Below are 19,262 nucleotides of genomic sequence, written 5' to 3' on the forward strand. Positions count from 1 at the left end.
TTCCTCTGGTTCGACGAGTTAACAGATATTTCTCAAGTAACTTGGCCTTTTCCTGTTCCATTGTGTTCGGGGAATGTTAAGCCATATGCCATGTATAGTTTGCTTCATCCTCTCAATACACGCTCAAAAATACGACACTCTGCTTGCTCTCGTACCTCGTCTCCTCAAAGAACGTAACAACATCAGTAGTTTGACGAGTGTAAATATGCATTGATGAGATCATGATTTATTATTACGCTGCCTTGGCATAATCGGGTTTCCCTTTGAGAATGGCGCCAAAAGTCTGTTGCAATCTAGGTATTGAGAGGACAATTTCCTTATCAACTACCTTATAGTCTTCCTTAATCTCTCTGAAGTCAAGATTGTAAGGAAATCGGTCAAGAGTGTACTTGAAAGGTCGGCCATCGGGTTTGAGCACGCGCAGACGGACAGTGGTCGCACGTTCTACGTCATATGAGCCTTCAAATAATATACACTGTCTGTGGGGCCACTTACCAGCACTAGGGAAATAAACGCTGCAATCCTCCATTCTGATCTCTCTTGGTTTAACCATCCCCTTGACCATCTCGTGCGCCACTGTTGTCAACTTCAAGAACCTTTTACCTTCACCTGACCCGTTTACAGGTCGCATCTGTACCATTGTAATCCTCGTGGCAATCGTAGAAGATGCAATTAGGAAACCAGCGAGTATCAAGGAGACACCTCCCATGAGAATAGGCTGGGCCGAAGAGTATACAGAGCCTGATACACGGTTACCCAGCTGTAACCAGAAACCACTATTCAAAGCCTTGAGCTTTTTTTTTTTTTTGCTTTTACGAGAAGGCGAAACGACTCACGCTCCAGCATACTCGGCTTCAATCTTTACCTTTTCCTCTTCTGTCAACTCTCTTTTGGGAGGGTCTGGGAGAGCATACCACGAGATCACAAACAGACCCCAGACGCCGGCAGCGAACAACAACAAGGGTGGACTAAAATCAGAAGGTCGGGCGAAGACAGTTCGTTCAAGGACAGTCACATCAGGAGAAGAAGATGGGATCTGACGCCATGGCCAGTTGGTGGCTGATGGTAATCGAGGTTGGAGTGTAGGGCCACGCCGTTGTAGAGCAGGATGACTGCCAGTGGTGGTGGGAGGTCGAGGGGTGGAGGTCGTGCTCGCTCTGCGGGAGGAGAGCTGGAGGAAGCAGAGGGTAGGGCGAGATCGGAGGGTGTTGGAAGGGTTTAGCGTGCTCCTGAGAGCGAGGATAGCTGTTCTTTCCATTTTTGTAAGTGGTCAATGGCGTTGCTTTTGACGTAAAAGGTGTTCTCGGAAATGTTCGAAAAAAAGAATCGGGCGCGATACAATAATTGCGACTGGGCGTAAATATCCAGTCTTTTTGGGCTACAATTGACAAGGCTCTTGTCCCTGATTATTTACTCCCAATAAAAGCAAAGAACTGCACAAAATTGGGCTCAAATAAACCTCTTCAGGCTGATGAGCCCCATTGCTCGTTCGACGGACATCTTCTTTTCCTACCATTTCCTTTGTGTGTTATTGAGGAACCACCCGCCTCCTAAAAATGTCCAGAAGGCATTCCCAATTCCGACCTTGTATCGATCTCCACCAAGGCGTCGTCAAACAAATTGTGGGCGGCACCCTTGATCTCACGTCTCAGTCTGGCGCTGGACCCACCGAGAACTTCGTTGCTACGTATGTCCTTTGCAAAATAAAAGCTGTACGGGTTGACTAATCTTATGCCTATTTTAGCCACCCTCCTTCCTACTTTGCCGACCTGTACAAGACTAACGACCTTGTTGGAGGACATATAATCAAGCTTGGTCCAGGAAATGACGAGGCTGCGAAGGAAGCAGTCAGCGCTTGGAGAAATGGTATGCAAGTCGGTGGTGGGATAACGGAAACCAATGCCCAGGAATGGCTAAATAATGGTGCCTCTAAGGTTAGTCTGCTGCTTCTAATGGTAGGGTCGAGACTGTGACTCACCGAATTCCAGGTGATTGTGACAAGTTACTTGTTTCCCAACGGCAAGTTTGATGAGGATAGGTTAAAACGCCTGGCAAACCAGGCTGGCAAGGACAAGCTTGTTGTTGACATTAGGTACAAAGTATAACAACGTGGGGAGAAGTCTTTGGACTGACTTGATTGCTTTTATAGCTGTCGTAAACGAGAAAACGGCTGGGTTGTAGCTATGAACGGGTGGAAGACTCTTACAGATATGGCCGTCACTAAGGGTGGATCCTTTTTGTACGACTCATCCGTCGACATTGTACCTGACCTATCTTGCAGAGAGTATACAGCTTGTAGAGCGATATTGCTCTGAATTGCTCATCCACGCTGCCGACGTTGAAGGATTATGTCAAGGCATCGATGAAGAACTTGTCACCCGTAAGTCCGCATGGGAGTTGATACAAGTTGTGCATCTTTGCGTCTTTGTCAATGCTTACATATTGCAAGGGCTTGGCGAGTGGGTAAGCATCCCCTGTACATACGCTGGCGGTGCCAAAGATATCTCCGACCTAGCCCTTGTTGACCGGTTATCAAACGGCAAAGTTGACCTTACTTTTGGCTCATCACTTGACATATTTGGAGGCAAGGGTGTCAAATTTACGGATTTGGTCAAGGCCGACAAAGAAGCCAAGGAGCAGTCAGTCTAAATGTAGTTTATACAGAAAGCAGTGATAACGCAGAACACCAACAAGGACAGCCTAAAATGTACAACTTGCATAGATTCAGACACATGCTAATGCACATCTACTATAATAATCTACTCTTCTCTCGGCGCCTTTCTTTTTTTACCCTTCTTGTTTCCTGATGCGGTGACACTTCCTGGAGTACCAATGTCCGACTCGTCTACATGATTACCACCAGCTAACAGAGACGCTCGACCACGAGATGCGTCACCGTTCGCCTTTCGGCTTTGGAGTGGAGTCGCCACGGACCGAGCAGGAGTATGGTTCGTGAGGTGAGAAGGCAAACGATTGCGAAGTGTGTCAGGCTTTCTACTAGCAGGTGTAAGGGGCGCTCGGGGAACTGAACAAGATATCAGCGAATGAAATGGAACAAAGAAGCAATCAGACATACTAGACGATAACAAGTCCTTGAAGAAAGCTTCGAGTTCCCTGATCTCTCCATCTTCAACAGCCCTGCCCTTGATTTCGCCGGCACTGGTCTCCTCAGCACCAGAGTCGTCAACCTCCATTTCATACACTACAGCCTCATCCCTAGTGACTTCCTTCACCTTTCTTTCATCTTTCGCAGCTGTGTTACCGTGCAATAATTCATCCATGAACGCGTCAAACAACAAGCCAGTAGGGGGCATGGTATGACTAGGACCTTCAAAGATGTCGGCAGGTCGACCTGACTTGTCAGATACACGTTGCTGTAGAGCAGAAGCGGTGGCGGTAATGGGCTCCTCAGTTTCGGGCTCTTCGAGGAAAGCACCTTTGCCGAACATCTCCTGCCAAATGGAAAGACCCTCCTTGGCTTGTGCTTGGCGGACACTGTTGGCCGACTCTGGCACAAGAGCAGCCGCGATATCACCAAAGCGATAGATCTCACCCGAGGGTGCAATACCGATGAAATGTAGAGACGAAGATGACTCCGACGCAGACGACTGGGACAAGGAGACAATCTGAGTGACTTTGGTATCGATAGAGATAGTTCGGAGGGGAGCAGGAGAATCGGGGGCAAACACTCGAAGTGTTGTGCTTGATGGTGCGTTGGAGGCAGAGATAAAATATGAGGCAGTAGAAGAAGTAATGAGGTTATCGGCGGCAAGGCTAGGCGATGACCAAGCAACTTCACAAGAGAGAAGATCCCACACTGCCACCCCTCTCCCTTTTCCAGTTCCAACCAACCACCTGCCTTCCTTGCCAATGAACCCGATGGTCATTATATCCGAGATAAGTCCATTGTCAAGCACCTTAAGCAAAATGTTGCTGCTAACATCCCAAAGAGTGACGACAGAGCCGTGAGAGAGAGCAAGAATGGAAACATCAGGTGAGAAGGCAGATGCTCGGATAGGAAGGTTGCGGTAATTGAAGGTCGAGCGACATGACCAGTAAACTTTTATCTCTGTCAGCTACTGTCGGTGATATGATAACATGAAAGTTGACATGAAAGAGGCCGTGCAAACATCCTCAGAGATAAAGAAGAAGAGGGGTATCCTCAGTAATAGTAGGACTGTTGAGCTTGAAAAAAGTTGCTCATCATAGGAATCGCACGGCCGGAATCCAAAAGAGAGACAGAAGGTAAAATACTCACGTTCTACGATTATAGGCTTCTTGGCGGAAACTTTGCCTGTGGACAATTGTCAGCTTGAATCTCATCACGCAAACAGTAATGGATTGAGCGGGAATGGAAAAGGATCAGGATTGCAGAATGAAGTCGCCACATTCCTCCGATGAAAAAGGAGTACGAATAAGGATGACAGTAATGTATAAGAAGTTCTCATCCGAGAAGAAAGAGACATGAGTTAGAAACGTGAACGACTGCTTACCTTGCTCACTCTTTCCCGACTGTCGGACATGCCAGATCTTGGCAACACCATCGGTTGAAGTAGTCAGGAGATACGGATCAGGGGTGGAAACGGGGTTCGAGGAGGTACCGGGGGCAGAAGGCGTAGGCGAAAAAGTGACAGAGCTGATATCCGATGTACCGTGAGGACGAGGGAACTGAGTGTTTACAAGGTATCTGGTGAAATGTAAGCAACATGCGCAGTCCAATACAATTATACACTAACCTATCATCCATCCACTTCCACATCTTCAAATTCTTAACTCTCCCACCACCTTCACCTTCATCACCTTCTCGACCTTCCATCGTAGCCATCCATATCGACTTGCCGTCTTGTTCATCTGAAAAGGCAACTTTCTCCACCTTGACAGGCTCATGCTCTTTTTCCTCTCTTCTGCTTACCCTATTAGAGGGTACAACCTCGAGGTCGAAAAGCACAGTAGACGCGATAGGGTCAATGAACTGAATGGTAGAAGGGTGAGAGGAAGGGACAACTAGTGAGCCAGTGGAAGGGTGAACGGAGAGAGGATAGGGAGTATCAGAAGAAGACGGGCGCAAAGGGTCTAGGCGAATACCCTGACCGACACTGGCGACTCGGTTGGAAGAAGCTCCTACTCGCACAACAGAACCGTCGGCGAGCGCCATCCACCACTCTTCTTCTCCAGCGGCGGTAGCCTTTCTGACAGCAAGGCTGACAATCGGACGTCCACCGAGTCGAGGGATATACTCCCTTCTGCCCGAGGCAAGATGCCATTGAACGAGCACGGATTCTTCGCCAACGGAAAGAAGTTGTGATCCAGAAGGTGTAAACGCGATGGCGGACACAGCGTGAGCGTGCCAGTGGAGCGACGTGGTAGGCAATCGCTTTTCGGTTTCAGGGCCTTGATTAGAGCCAACAACACCGCCCAAAGCCAATGAAGCAGCAGCGTCGACTTGTCGGAAAGCCTGAGTCAGACCGTGCCAGAGCCTGATGACACCCTTTTGATCACCGGTGGCGAACCAATCTTCTTCCGTAGCAGTCGCAAGAGTTTTCTCTGGACAAAACGCACCGCAAGTGAAAGGCTGGTCAGACACAAACTTGACACAAGTCGGTCGATCCTCCCATGGATCAGAGGATTTGAAAGGGGGAGTCGGCATACGATAGGTATAGGCCTTGTTCGCAGCAAGAGCAACGAGATAGGTGGATCGAGGAGACATAATGAGAGATACAGGACGGTTGGACAACTTCCCAAGAAGTATAGGATTGGAGTTACCGCCGAGAGGAGTCCTCAACAGTCTATAAGCCAACTTTTGCCCTGCTGTTTTTCTGTGTCAGAAGGTACCAAAAATCGTCGGGCCTTGACTTTTACTCACAATTTGATTGCTTGGCATGGGTTACAGCAGCAAAAAGCCACCATTTCCCAACAACCTGACCAAAGGCCACATGGTCCACTTTGGATTGAGGTTCATGAAAATCAATAGTTCTGATTAACCTGCCAGCCACCCAATCCCAGATCTTGATAGTACCATCCAACGAAGAGCTTACAATCTGAAAGGGATTTATGGGGGACAACTGAAGGGAGGTTATGGGTTTAGAGTGACCCCTGGGGTGGGTTGAAGAGAGAGTGGAGAGACGGGGAAAACTTGGTGAGGTGGAAGAGTGGATGTGGATAGAGGTGTGAACCACAGAAAAATAAAACCTTACTCAACCATCAGACTGAAGTTCCTCACAGAGTAACGATGAGGCAACTCACCTGCCGTCTTTGGACCAGACTGGTGGGACACGAGTGAACTCATTTTGGGCGACCGGTATATGGTCCCAGTGCTCACTATCATCTCTTCGCCGAGGCGCTCGGCAAGTCGATGACTCACCCTGTCCCCCCACTGAGTCATCTGTAGGCAAAGATGGCAATCCATTGGGTGCCTGCCTTTTTCTCCTCTTCTTACCAGCCTTTGCTCCGTCAACAAGGGTTACGTCCCCGTTAACGTCAACGGCACGCTCTTTGCCTTTTGAACGGGAGGAAGAGACATCGCCCTCGGTGGCTATTCTGTTCCTATGCCTATGTCTTACCGGACGAGGCTTTATTTGCGAATTTTCAGCCATTATGGCAAATTGAAAGAAGAAATGCAAAGGGGAAATTTTTTATCCACCAGCAACGACCAGCAAAAAAGTTAACTAAGTGGGGGGAAGTATAGAAATGTGTGAGACGCGAGAAGATTCTGGGAACAATGAGGAATTTCGAGCATGAAATATTTAGTTTCAGGTTTGTAAAATGACAAAAAGTAGTTCGGTTTTATAACGGCTGGTCTTAGTTAGGTTGAAAAGTAAGAAATTAGACCCAATTTTATTCTAATGGGGCTGGGCCACGGCTCAGGCTGAATTCTGGCGACTTTCACGAACAGCTGTCCTCTTCAATCAACTTCGGGGCTTCAACAGGTAACAAGATCGCCTGGTGGAACTCATTATGCACTACGTGGGAGGCAAAGAAGCGAGGGAGAATGTTGATAAAAGAATGGTTTTGGTCAGATGATTCTGATAGGATGTGCCAAGACTGCCATTCATCACTAATAGACATGCGACGACAACCTGCAGTGCCCCTCTATGATATCGCTGCATCTGTCACCCTCTTTATCGGCTATGCAAATGCCGCTACGTACAATAATGCGAAGAAACTCCAACGCCATGATGTAACACAGTATTATATGCTAACAGATATTAAAGTCAGCCACACTACGCGCATTATAAAAAGGTCGGACTGTACAAGTACTTGTACTGCGGAAGGTAACATACCTCATGATGGATATCAACCTAAACTCCAAACCACCTTCTGGGTCGGCAGTCTGTTTCAATAATTCGCAGGTCAGGGTATGCTCTCCAGGTTCGAGGCCTTCTCTAATTGTTACGGCTCTGGACATGATTCTCGTAAGCCCTCCAGTTCTACAATGTCCAGAACGAAGCTCACCGTCCAATATTGTAGGGCTCTTTCCAATACCCATCCAACTTTATGGCCTTCTCAACCTCTTCATCTACCCAACACTTCGCACTCCCTTGATGATACTGATATGAACGCAAGTACTGTACCTCTATTTTACCCATATTTGTTTTAAGTTTGAAAGATACTCGGGAGCCGGGGACATCGGCCACAAGGTAATGTTTCTCTTTCCAGTTCCATTTACGCCTTACGGTAACTTATTAGTGAGGCCCCAAAAAGCTCAAATAACGCATACTTACCAACCATTGTTCTCAACAGGTACGAGCGGATGCTTCTCACTATTTGCTGAGAAACATTGGGGTTTGATAGTCGGGAGGACAAGATCTTTGTCGTACTTCATATTTATTTGCATCTGCACAGAATCAATGAGTTTTAACAAGATTGCCGGTATAAAATCAGGACAAGCTCACCCTTGGGATAGGCTCAACCGGATAAAGCTGATCGATCGACATTGAATCCGCTCCAGGGATACCTTGCTCGTACTTGTCCATTTCACATATTTGAGAATCCATGTAGGCCGCTCCTATTCTACCCATGACATTATGTCCTTTCCTCGAAATCTATTGCGTACGTCAGTAACTGTCAATTTTGATTCGCTCAGCGTCTAAACTTACATGGCGCAGGTCAATGTCGCCTTCGGGATGGACGAAGAAATACTCGGAGATGAGAGATTCATTTTTGAGCATGTCGTTCAAAAGGGCATTGCGGAGAGAGAGTACAGGGAGATCGTAAAATTGGGCAATGCTTTGATGCTGAGCACCTAGGCATTAGTTTCAGGAAGCGTGAATCTAGTGATGACACATACCAAATCACCTCCCAGTGTTATCGAGTTGAACATGAGGGCGAAAACGCTGATAACGAGTGAGACAGATACCTCTTCGGCCATTATTCTGAGACGTACTGCAGATTCACAATCGCTGGCGACGTGGGCAAATCTAATAGACTCCTCACTAAAAGCTCATAAGAATCAATATTCCGTAGAAGCCTGTCCCATTTCAGTTATGACTCAGCCCACCAATGTATTCTACACTCACAGCTCGTCGTTAATGGCTTGTTCAAGAAAGATAAGATCAAGGTCTGCAGGTACATGCTCCTCCCAGCAATAAGAAAAGTAACCAGTACCTGTGTGGTTCAATGGTCAGTAACGAGTGCTACTTGATAATCATTGAATCTTACCGGTCGCTCCTTGCCCGCCATTGATGTACCCATGCTTTCCCTCTTTCCTTCCGCTATCATCTGTCTTGACTCCGTTAGGTGCAGGATAAAGACTAACGAGGTGGTCGAATATGATACGATGGAGGTTAGTAGGTGTGTCAGGATAGTATGGTTCATTATAACGATTTAATCCGTAGCCTTTTGTGACTACTCGAGTGTTCAGCCATTGATTTGTACAGATGAAAAGCACGCTCACCAGAGCCACCGATGGCACCGACATTAATGGTCTCGCCTCGTCTGAGTTTGGCTAATACTCGTTTGAGTCGGCGGTTGGTGCCCGAAAATGCCAGTGATCGCTTGAGATTGTCCTCCCTATTACACGTTGGTTACTTCCTCTTGAAGACCCCCGGCACTTACCCAATCTCTTCACAAAGGACCGGGTCCACTTCGCACATGCTGCAACCTCTGGCAGGCACAGTCAAGAAGGCCCCATCATCCGACCACCTGGTCAGCCCATACTTGGCGAGTTCCTTCCAAGCCTCATCCCCCATGAGTCCATGAGCTTTATCGGTTGGCAGGAAGAGAGTTATGAGGACGATGATATTGAGCATGACGGAAATGCCGAGGTATATCCTCACCTTACTCCTGGTTACGAGCATGCTGGAACTGTTCACGAGCATGTGGGAGGTGGGATGCTGCGGAGTAAACGGCAGGGAAAATGACAATTTTATTTAGAGGCAGTTGTGATAGGGATGTGGATAGAAGTAATGATTTTTGTTCGACGCGACTTTTGCTACAACAAACAAAAGCCGGCAAACAGCGGCCATTGGAGTCGTAATGGTGATGGTGTTGGTTGGTGGTACAGTATGCTGGAACAATGGAGATCGGAATTCATCACAATGGGCACTATTCTCCCAGAAGGCTTCAGTCGACGTGGGCCGGATGGCGGGACCTGGTGTGGAGATCTTTGAGTTCTCGACTTCTTGAGCTGCCGAGTAATTATCCGAAAGGTCCCCACAGGGGAGCCGGTTCACTTGTGTAAGTAGTGCTTTTATGGGTGAAATTTGATGAGAGCTGGAAACGGACACTAAAATTGAAAGATTTATGAAGCGATATCCAACAGGCACCATAGGCACCATTCAAAGCGCGTCTTCCGAGGACGCCAACCCTGAATAAACGATGCCCTTTTCAGGGCTTGGTCGGCCGGATTTATTTAGGTCTCCACCCCCATTTCTTTTGGGACACGCCTCCCCTGTCATTCTCACCGGCAAACCTCCATTTTCTTCAATCCCGTATACCTTTTCAGCATGAGGAACTTCCTTGCCAGTAACTGCTCTCCTCCCAATTCCTATAAAAGAAATGAGATATGCGATTTTGAAAATGGTGAAATGTTGGCGCAGATCAGATGCAAAATGCACTTTTGTGAAGTGGGAAGGGTCCGAACTCCTAGGCACGGTCAGAAGGCCCAGGTACGGCGACGTTCATTTTTATTCCAACGCTGCCGAACGCACCCTTATTAGCGTCCGCCACATGAAGCCTATCAATCAATCTGCCCCGCGAACTTGGTGCCTCTTCGGAGACCCGTCGATGTCCGTCGAAAGGCTTGGGTCAAGAACCAAATGAATCCAACCCACGCACCATCACTCATCATCAGTTGGTTATCAGTATAGAAACGTCCAACGCTTCAGACACCTTTTTGTCTCCCGGTTAGATTTTTCGTCATCCTGTTACACCCCCGTCTTATTTACCTCCTATCATACATGTGCAACCTGCAATCCTGTCTGGAAGTTAATACGCTCTGTTTTGCGCCCAGGTATCAGTCTATTCCCATGTCAGCGTTAGAGAAGGATGGTACAGAAAAGATGACCCGAAAACAAGGCAACTCAAAGTCTGTGATCTGAAAAGATCAATTAATGTGGATGAGACGAGCTTCTGATGGTGATGCTAATGGAGTGATATGCCATGGCACTGCAGATTGTTTTCATTGGCTTGATTGATAGCACGATGGATCTTTTCAATGAAACTGATCCGATCAGCTCAAAGGACAGTTGGAGTTGACAAATAGCAACAAAATAAAATGCATTTTCGAAGTCGTCGACATAATGGCGAGTCGGTGGCCAGATTGTCCGCACGAATTCTTCCCCGATTTGGAAAACCTCTGTAGAAAATATTTGATCCTGTTACTGATCTGAAGGGACATGTTTGAAAAAGGGGCGTACTGATTCCGGGCGTCCCGTTGGCCCGATCTCAGCTTGTTCGCAACACATGGCTTAATAAGGAGATTGGAAGGTTGGCGGGAGGGCAATTAATTGCAAGGGTGTCCTTGATGCTTCGGAGATACAGAGGATTGCAGAAAATGGAAGTCCGCAGGTGGGACGGAATGAAGTGTCAGCCACCCCAGTAGTGTAAATCTTATTCTCTATATATTAATATTCCCCGCCTCACCTTCAAATTTTCCTCACTTTTCGCCTTCGTTCCCATCCATCACCCCCACAACCCCAATTCAACCACCACCGTTACGTAGACAAAAATCGGCTCTACATGCCTATACCCTTTTCAGAAGTGCATGCATTGAACCAATGCATGGACGTGAAAAACGTCCCCAAAAAAATCGGGGTTGTGCCTGAAGTCGTGCCTGATGAGACGGATTTTTTGTTCGTTGCCGCCATATGCACGACGGATATCGCCGTCGTTTCATTCGTCGTCGTTCGTGAAAAAATAACCTCCAGTTTCCAGAACTTCAACTTTCTTATGTTTCTTCTTCTGTTATACGTATTTTCTCATGCCACGTTCCTGGACCTTCTACTGCACTATAAATTGCTTTAACTGCCTTTATTCCTCTAAAACGCACCTATCCCGACGACACCTCTTGCCATCCTTCCCCTATCCCTAAAAACGTCCCCGTGGCCGCCCGCCACGCCTGGAGACCCGCCTTCGCCAACTGTCCATCCTCAGTCACACTCAATCAACCGCCAGCTTCCTCCAGTGGTCCCCTCCCTCGCGATGACGTTCCCCGAGCTTTACGGCCCCTCGAACCAAACAACAATGGCAATCGTCATAAATTGGCTGCCTGCGATGTGTTATGCCTAAAATAACATGCTAGGTTTTGGATAGACATGACAAGGCTTGAGGTGACGAACGCTCTTCAGCCGCCCACCCCACAATAAATGCTGCGCCAATGAAGCCGTACAACTAACTACCTCTACCTACAAATCCTAAACCTGAATTCTACGAGCTTTTGACCGCTAATTCCGAAGATACGTCCCCTCTCTAGCCAATCAGACCTACCGCGTTTTTGGGTGATAAGAGCGTTGTCGTTGGCAAATGCCTTGACTTCACCGGCAGCATATGTCACAAGGGGCCCGAGTCACAACACATTTATCCATCTACGCCACCTATCTCAACAGGTAAATTACCGAAAACTCCCTCTCATAAATTGCGCACTCCTTCGAACTAAACAAAGCGGCATTCTGACCCGTTGTTCGTCATACCGCCTACATATAAATCACATGTACTGTCCAACAAACCACCCGACCTAATAAAGTAAACAAGAACTAGATGTAACCTCATACCCCTTTGAGTGCTAGGTTTTGTCGCCCATTCCAATGCGGGCGAAAATACTTTTTTACAGTGTCTGGGACGACAATTTATGCGCATCCCACGCTTACACAAACCATAGGATCCGTGACATGGTCATGAACATTTCAATACACCGCGTCGTTGACCGGGTGAACAAGTACATGTCTTTTTCCTTTCAAGACGGCCAATGCGTTGAATTGTACGGCCCAGATTTAAGGAAGGTCGATGAACTCTGTCATTGAACTTGCCGACGTGCACGCAGTTTGTGAATGCGCCTGACAGTACATGATATCAATGACCGGCTTTCCGCAGAAGAGGAGGGAGCATGGTACCGTCCTTTTGTCCGACCCAGACTTCAACAGCGATGGCCCAAATCGCTGAAAAATAGCAAGAAGTCTAAGTAGAAGATAGCCTTCATCAATCGTTATTTTTGAAGTTTCACGTACAGGACTGACACTCTTGCTTGGATAATATTCTTGTTCGGATGATAGATGGAAGTGTATCTCAACTGACAGATCACTAATAGGTGATCGTATCCTCTTTTAGGCAATACGCACGTTTCTTGGCCCTCTGGGGCAGAACGCGCTGTCCTTGCCTGCCCAAGAATCGTACGTGCAATATGATGGAATACCGTCATGTATCGGCGTCATCGATGGAACTGAGATTGTACTGCAACAAGCACCGTCAATTGGGGGGGAAGGCGCACACGATGCACATGCACAGTTACAAAGAGAGATATGGTTATAAAATGATCGCTGCGGTCGATCATCTGAAAAGATTTAGATATGTTTTGTTCGGCTTCTCTGCGGCTGCCAGTGATCAGATGACCCAAGATCTCTCAGATCTGCACAGGAACACCGAACTGTTCTTCTCCTCAACGTAATATGTGCTGGGCGACGCTAATATGAAATCGTCAAACACAGTTCTACCGCTATTCAAGCGAGAGGGAAGAAGGCATGTTGTCCCAGTCGGACCCAAGATAGATGAGTCTTTTCCCACCAACAGTTCCTAATGACTCATCTTATGCCAGGCCTCTTTCAAGCACAAGTGTGCCAAAGCTCGGGTGATAGTTAAACAGGCAATTGGTATCCTCAAAAACCGCCGTTGGCAAATTCTACAAGACTCTCGTCTTAACTGCCGGACAATAAACGGATGGGCCTCGCCTTCTTTACCTGGTCACTCAAGCCTGCTTAGTTCTCCATAACCTTCTGGTTTAGATTTGGAAGGACTCGTTGATTGTGACTGAAGTGGAGGAAGTGAAGAGTATTCGTGGAAGAGTCAAGGGAACTGGTGGGGAATTAGCAAATAACAGGAGGATGAAGTCGTTGCGGAAATGATCAAGGAGGAAGTTTGTAACGATGATCCCGCTTTTGATGTCACTGAATCTGAACGTGAACTGCCAAAGATGAGACATGCATACAGAAAGATACAGGATATCAACTATCTTCGCTGACTGCCTTCTTGAGTTCCGCGAAACCCAGAAATTGCTTCTTGCAAGGAGTTGTTCATTTGAAGAGCAATCCTCGCAGCCTACCGCAGCACTGCAGTTTCTGCCTCGTCGTGTCTCATCCTCTGCTCGTAATAATACTTTTGGATATTAATTTAAGTGAATTTTCAAAATATATTTAATTATGAAGGGGAAGATAAGAAGCTTATTAAGAAAGAGGAGGTTTATCTTCTTCTTAAATAAGAACATGCTATAATTCTAATTCCACCTCATGCATCTTTTGCTTCCGCTCGCATATGCATTTCCAGTTTCTCTTTTGTCTGTTTTTACGAGGCTCTATCGATCCACAAAAACATCTGTACCCACACAAAATGGCCAACTTCGTTCTCCCTCCCATCCACGATAACTCTGACGGCTCATGGGGTCCCAGCACTAGTACCCTTCCTGCACAGTTCAAGGAGTGCGTACCACCTAGCGCGCGAAAACGAGACTAACCCCGTCGTAGCATTCCTTACGCTCCCTTCTCCAAGTCTGACAAAATCACTCGAATCGCCGACTGGCACGATCCTCAAGCCGAAGCCGCCGCTGGAACCCGTACTGCCCGTACCGTTCAATCCGGTGGCCGACGAACTGCTTATGGCGCTGCTGAAGGAACCGTTTTCGGCTTTGTTCACGATGAGGACGAGAAGAGTTTCTCGCTCGTTGACAGCGGTGTTAGGGTTGGTGCTAGAGGCAAGGCCCCTATCAGGGGAAGGAGTGTTAGGGGTGTTGCTTCAGCCAGGGGTGCCAGAGGACGAGGTGGTCAACGAGGTGGATTCAGCACAAGGGGTGGCAGGGGTGGTGCCCGAGGTGGATATGGTGACTGGAACAAGCCTCAGCGAACTAGGGACTCTTCTGTCACTATCGGTCCTGAATGGGAGGTTCTTGAGGAGATCGACTTTAACCGTCTGTCTAAATTGAGCCTTTCTGTCGAGGACCCTGAGGATCTGTACGTAAATCAGTGTTGAGATTGTTCGTTCGGGGCTGATGTCTGGATAGTGCTTCATACGGTACCGTGCAAGCTTACGACAAGACCTTTGATCGAATCAACACCAGGAATGAGAAGCCCCTCGAGATTGTCAATCGTGTCAGGTACAACCCCTCTACCAGCGATGATCCCATCATCTCTCAGGTTGGTCTTTGCATCACTCTCCGAATATCCAATCTGATAAAGTTGTATCTAGTACGCCGAAAAGAAAGAGGCTCAAATTTTTGCAACTGACTCTATCCTTGCTGTCCTCATGTGTGCGGGTCGATCCGTAAACTCTTGGGATATCATCATCGAACACCGAAACGGTCAAGTCTTTTTCGACAAGCGAGAGTCTGGGCCTCTCGACTACATCACCGTCAACGAGAACGCCGCCGACCCCCCTGTTGACTCTGATGACGTTAGCAACATTAATTCTGCCGGTTCCCTCTCTCTCGAGGCCACCTACATCTCTCACAACTTCTCTTCTCAAGTCTCTGCCAACTCCAAATCTAAGGCGTATACCCCCAACCCCAACCCTTTCTACTCGCCCGAAGTCGAGTCTGAACCTCCTGCGTCCACTCTGTACAAGTACAGGAAGTTCGACCTTTCCATCGATGAAGAAGAGCAGTTTAGTGTCATTCTCCGAACCGAGGCTGACGCCTATCTTGGCAAGAAGGAAGTCCTCGTCACTGTCAAGGCCCTCAATGAGTATGACCCTCGTGTCCAGGGTGGTTCTGGCAAGCCCCTTGACTGGAGGAAGAATCTCGACACTCAGAAGGGTGCTATCCTTGCTAGCGAGATGAAGAACAACAGCGCCAAGTTTGCTCGATGGGCTATCCAGTCTATCTTGGCCGGTGTTGAGCAGATGAAGATGGGTTACATTTCTCGAGCCAACCCCAGAGATGCCCAAAGACATACCATCGTCGGCGTGCAATCATTTAAGCCTCTTGACTTTGCTAGACAGATGAACGTCTCCCTTGCCAACGGTTGGGGTATCGTGCGAACTATTGCTGACCTTGTGCTCAAGCAGCCTGAAGGCAAGTTTGTCCTTGTCAAGGATCCCAATAACGTAAGTTTTCTTTTGATTTCCTCGTTGTATGATACCAGGAGCTGACTGGATGGTTGAACAGCCCTTGGTGAGGTTGTACAAGGTTCCTGACGACACTTTCGAAGCTGGTGCGGAGGAGGAGGAAGAAGAACAGGACGAGGAGTAGATATTTACCTTGGTTGTAGATATGGAGTAATGCATTAGTTTGAGGCCTCAGCTGCTGATAAAATTCGAAGGCTATTCGGGATGATTGGGGAAATTTTTTATGTTCTCGTTGTTGGTGATTGAAGGGTTAGATGCATTAAGGGATATATACGAGCAAGAGTAAATCGTATAAACAGGAGGTAAAAAAGGCGTAGTATTGTGGGTGGCCGAGTATTTGGCATGTTGGCACGCAAGGAGTTTACAAGAAGCGAGTTGTAATCCCCGGGAAGCGATTTACTAATGACACTGTTACTTTGCCTAATCAAGTGATTTTGGACCTGTTATCTTGTAGCTCGCACTTGCATCAAGCCCATCGGGCCAAAAAAGCGGATCGTACAAGTCTTCCATATTTATATATTATTATCCATCTCCTATACTCTGAGGAAAACATCCCCATTATGAGCCAACTATCAGATCTTGAACTCGTCGCTCAGGCCATGGACCCCTCCGACAAACCCTCCGAACCTATCTCAAATCCCGATCGTACATCGCCCAAAGTAGCAAACAATTCCAACGAACCGCTCAGACTCGCCAACTTGCCAGAGGGGGTAGACGCATCCACTTTGACAGCAGACGATCTTGCCTCTCTTCACCCTCTATTATCTTCTCTCTCCTTGTCACCTGAAGAGCTGGAAGGACTGGATGAATCCCAGATGGGAGAAATATTAGCACAGATGGAAGCAGCGGACGGAGTGGCGGATGATCTTGAAGCAAAGCTTGATCGCTTGTTGGAAACCTTGGGCTGTGTAGAAGAAGAGATGGTGCAGGAGCAGGAGCAAGGGGATATGATTGAGGGGAAAAGGAACGAGCTGCAGGACGGATTAGTCGAAGAAGGGAGAAAAGATGCCAGCGTCGGTGACGAGGATTGATACCAACTACTATTGGTAGCAAACTGCTCAAAGTCATACTTCGCAGCCTTGTAAACTATCATGCCATCTGTCGTGAGTATTTACGATGCTCAAATTGTACTAGTGGCTGACGCTATTAGTCACATTTAACAACATTGTTTCACGATCATCACGACGAGTATAATAATGATGACCAAATACATCTGTGTCTAGTGCATAGTATGCACACATCCCGTATATGTTCAAAGACGACATCCATGCTTATATACGTTTTATTGAATACAATCATTCACTTTGCTGCAACAAAGCTTCTACAGCTTGTGCAGTATTATAATCACTGGGTCTTCGTTAGCGCCTAAAAAACGTTAAAATGGCACCAGCAGCTCACTTTCTCTGTAAGGCTCTTACTATCGTCTCCCTACCCAGATTGGGGAACATGGCGCTCAGGGTCCCAATCTCGTCTTCTGTCGGTGCTCTGGCACCCGATCTTCCTGTCATTCCACTGACCCATTCCCCCATAGCAGCTCTCGTGCTCCCTGGTTCTCCTTCTCCTTCACCATCCTCTTCTTCTCTTCCATTCGCAGCATTGGGACGGGGAGTCTGGATACGAGACTCGGCGGCGATGCGGCCGGCGAGCAAGCTGCGTAAACTGGGCCTTGGTGTCCCTCCTGCTCCGCCACCTGCGCCTCCAACTGCAGCCGTTCCCGTTGGTAATCCAGCCAGAAGTCCCCGTCGCTCGTTTATTTGACCAGGAAGCACCCTATCTGACCCCCTAGGTGCTGTTGAAACACCCATAAATGGGCTAAACAAGCGACCAAAGAGATTGTAGATGGATAACGGGATGCGATATGTTTTAAGAGGCTGGCGGACGAAGAATCGGCGGCTACGCGGTGAGAATGAGGGAATAGGGAACATGACGTCCGTGCGATAAATGTAGCCTGATAAAAGACCACATAGAGAGATGAGAATTGAGGAAGGAGGTACGGATAGCATAAGCTAAAAGGGGATTAAAACTTGATGCTCACGAAAGGTAGGGCAGTGCGTACCTGTAGGGCAAAAATCCATTGGAAGCATTTTTGCGATATGTGAATACCAAACAAATTGAACTGATATAACGGGGGTACCATGCGATAGCGCTGCCATAGACTTTCGTCCACCAAAATTGAGATTGTGCCTCACGACATATGCTGAATAGAATGTCAAACTTACATGCTGAATATGATCCCATAAGGTCCTCCTGGGATCGATCTAATACCAAACGGATGCAATAGGACAATAACCGCACATGCCATTATCGTTGAAACGACAGAAGAAATGAGAATGAATGACTGATCGATAACGTTAGAGGAGCTCATGAGATTCAGACTTCGAAAGCAGGGCTTACCGCATATTTTCTCGAGCCGAAAGCCCTGCCCAGGGTTAGTGTTGCTATCAGAGAAATGCAAAAAGTGCTCGCCTTTCGGTATGAACGCCAGCGCCGTATAGCAACACCTCGCCCATTAGCAGCTCGGCAGAATTGGCAAACGCAAATGGATGTGTTAAAATCCGCCAGTACTTTGAGCAGTGTCAGTCTGTCCATGAAAGAATAACCCTAGCATGGTGACACTCACCTGGTGATACTTTGTCATATGCGGTACAAACTGTAGATGCAAGTATGGTTTTATATCTAGCAGTGATGCGGCAAGGGTCGATACCCCTAAGAGCATCATCATCCCTAAAATCGCGAACACGTAGTTGGTCAGCTTCCAAACGCCACTGTGGCTATATGGTATTGAACTTGCGTACCCTTTGTTACATTGGCATGGTGTAATCCTAGACGAGATTGTCAGCTCTCAGGAAGTTCGAAAGTCCAAGTCTATCAATCTTACCCGCCATGTTGTTCTCCTCGGTACCGATATAGGTAGACCTCCTAAATGAAGTTTTGGGGTGGAACACTTGAACGTACGCTGTATTTACCGAACTGCTGATATGAATTTCTGATGAGATACCGACTTGAGGTAGACAGTGAGCAGATATGTATAATCATACGGGCTATAACTGATTGAATGATATTGGTTTCCCTCTTTACCGAATTGAACGCATGACGGACGGACCAGCGAGGATCCGGTTTGCGCAAGATGCCGATGCTATCAGTGAGTATTTTACGTAATGTTAGTGAGAACTCATTTCCTCTGCATCAGTGCACACTCAGCTGTACGTATTGTACAGACTACGTACATTTTCGCTTTTTGTTCGGCATCTATTTAGACACTGTCTTCAGACCACCAAATTTGCTGCTCGCAATCCACATTATGGATGACATCTAACAGCTAGCGCAGCTCGTCGGCCTGACGGATCCTAAGACTTGCTGCTGAACTTGGTTCGGCTATTCAGCTGTTCCTTCAATCACGCAACTTAACCGGCACCTCCTGCTGTTGCCAACGCCCCATACCTTGCTTCACAATCCAACAACAGCCCATACGACAAACTTTCGCCTGTTCACTGTATTAT

The 19,262-nt window shown here is 47.5% G+C and overlaps 6 protein-coding genes across 7 annotated transcripts; 2 read left to right on the top strand and 4 right to left on the bottom strand.

Moving 5' to 3' along the window:
* Nucleotides 1–232: 232 nt before the first annotated feature.
* Nucleotides 233–1,258, bottom strand: CNBB4250 (hypothetical protein; the record flags this gene model as incomplete). The annotated part of the gene is made up of 3 exons (XM_772101.1): nt 233–444; nt 496–809; nt 837–1,258. 3 exons carry the CDS (start codon nt 1,256–1,258, stop codon nt 233–235), a joined length of 948 nt encoding a protein of 315 aa, XP_777194.1.
* Nucleotides 1,259–1,556: 298 nt separating this feature from the next.
* On the top strand, nt 1,557–2,739 carry CNBB4260 (hypothetical protein; the record flags this gene model as incomplete). The annotated part of the gene is made up of 7 exons (XM_772102.1): nt 1,557–1,687; nt 1,745–1,934; nt 1,989–2,092; nt 2,150–2,226; nt 2,282–2,380; nt 2,450–2,639; nt 2,700–2,739. 7 exons carry the CDS (start codon nt 1,557–1,559, stop codon nt 2,737–2,739), a joined length of 831 nt encoding a protein of 276 aa, XP_777195.1.
* Nucleotides 2,740–2,759: 20 nt separating this feature from the next.
* Nucleotides 2,760–6,593, bottom strand: CNBB4270 (hypothetical protein; the record flags this gene model as incomplete). Its single annotated transcript, XM_772103.1, has 7 exons — nt 2,760–3,025; nt 3,077–4,060; nt 4,259–4,294; nt 4,494–4,687; nt 4,737–5,808; nt 5,864–6,189; nt 6,244–6,593. The coding sequence occupies 7 exons, from the start codon at nt 6,591–6,593 to the stop codon at nt 2,760–2,762; spliced, it is 3,228 nt and encodes a 1,075-aa protein (XP_777196.1).
* A 595-nt stretch (nt 6,594–7,188) lies between these two features.
* On the bottom strand, nt 7,189–9,317 carry CNBB4280 (hypothetical protein; the record flags this gene model as incomplete). 2 transcript variants are annotated; one of them, XM_772104.1, is made up of 13 exons in its annotated part: nt 7,189–7,195; nt 7,281–7,397; nt 7,453–7,668; nt 7,722–7,834; nt 7,893–8,042; nt 8,097–8,234; nt 8,288–8,333; nt 8,384–8,467; nt 8,517–8,604; nt 8,659–8,844; nt 8,894–9,009; nt 9,055–9,199; nt 9,281–9,317. In XM_772104.1, 13 exons carry the CDS (start codon nt 9,315–9,317, stop codon nt 7,189–7,191), a joined length of 1,443 nt encoding a protein of 480 aa, XP_777197.1. The 2 variants fall into 2 exon arrangements, with proteins under 2 accessions (XP_777197.1, XP_777198.1); XM_772105.1 differs by having other exon boundaries at nt 9,055–9,317.
* Nucleotides 9,318–14,034: 4,717 nt separating this feature from the next.
* Nucleotides 14,035–15,886, top strand: CNBB4290 (hypothetical protein; the record flags this gene model as incomplete). The annotated part of the gene is made up of 5 exons (XM_772106.1): nt 14,035–14,123; nt 14,169–14,651; nt 14,702–14,834; nt 14,887–15,741; nt 15,803–15,886. The coding sequence occupies 5 exons, from the start codon at nt 14,035–14,037 to the stop codon at nt 15,884–15,886; spliced, it is 1,644 nt and encodes a 547-aa protein (XP_777199.1).
* A 1,171-nt stretch (nt 15,887–17,057) lies between these two features.
* CNBB4300 (hypothetical protein) lies at nt 17,058–18,647 on the bottom strand (the record flags this gene model as incomplete). Its single annotated transcript, XM_772107.1, has 9 exons — nt 17,058–17,109; nt 17,161–17,768; nt 17,819–17,918; nt 17,982–18,100; nt 18,157–18,181; nt 18,229–18,326; nt 18,383–18,486; nt 18,558–18,584; nt 18,641–18,647. 9 exons carry the CDS (start codon nt 18,645–18,647, stop codon nt 17,058–17,060), a joined length of 1,140 nt encoding a protein of 379 aa, XP_777200.1.
* Nucleotides 18,648–19,262: the final 615 nt, after the last annotated feature.

The sequence above is a fragment of the Cryptococcus neoformans genome, chromosome 2 (assembly GCF_000149385.1).
Source record: "Cryptococcus neoformans var. neoformans B-3501A chromosome 2, whole genome shotgun sequence".
Classification (NCBI taxonomy): domain Eukaryota; kingdom Fungi; phylum Basidiomycota; class Tremellomycetes; order Tremellales; family Cryptococcaceae; genus Cryptococcus; species Cryptococcus deneoformans.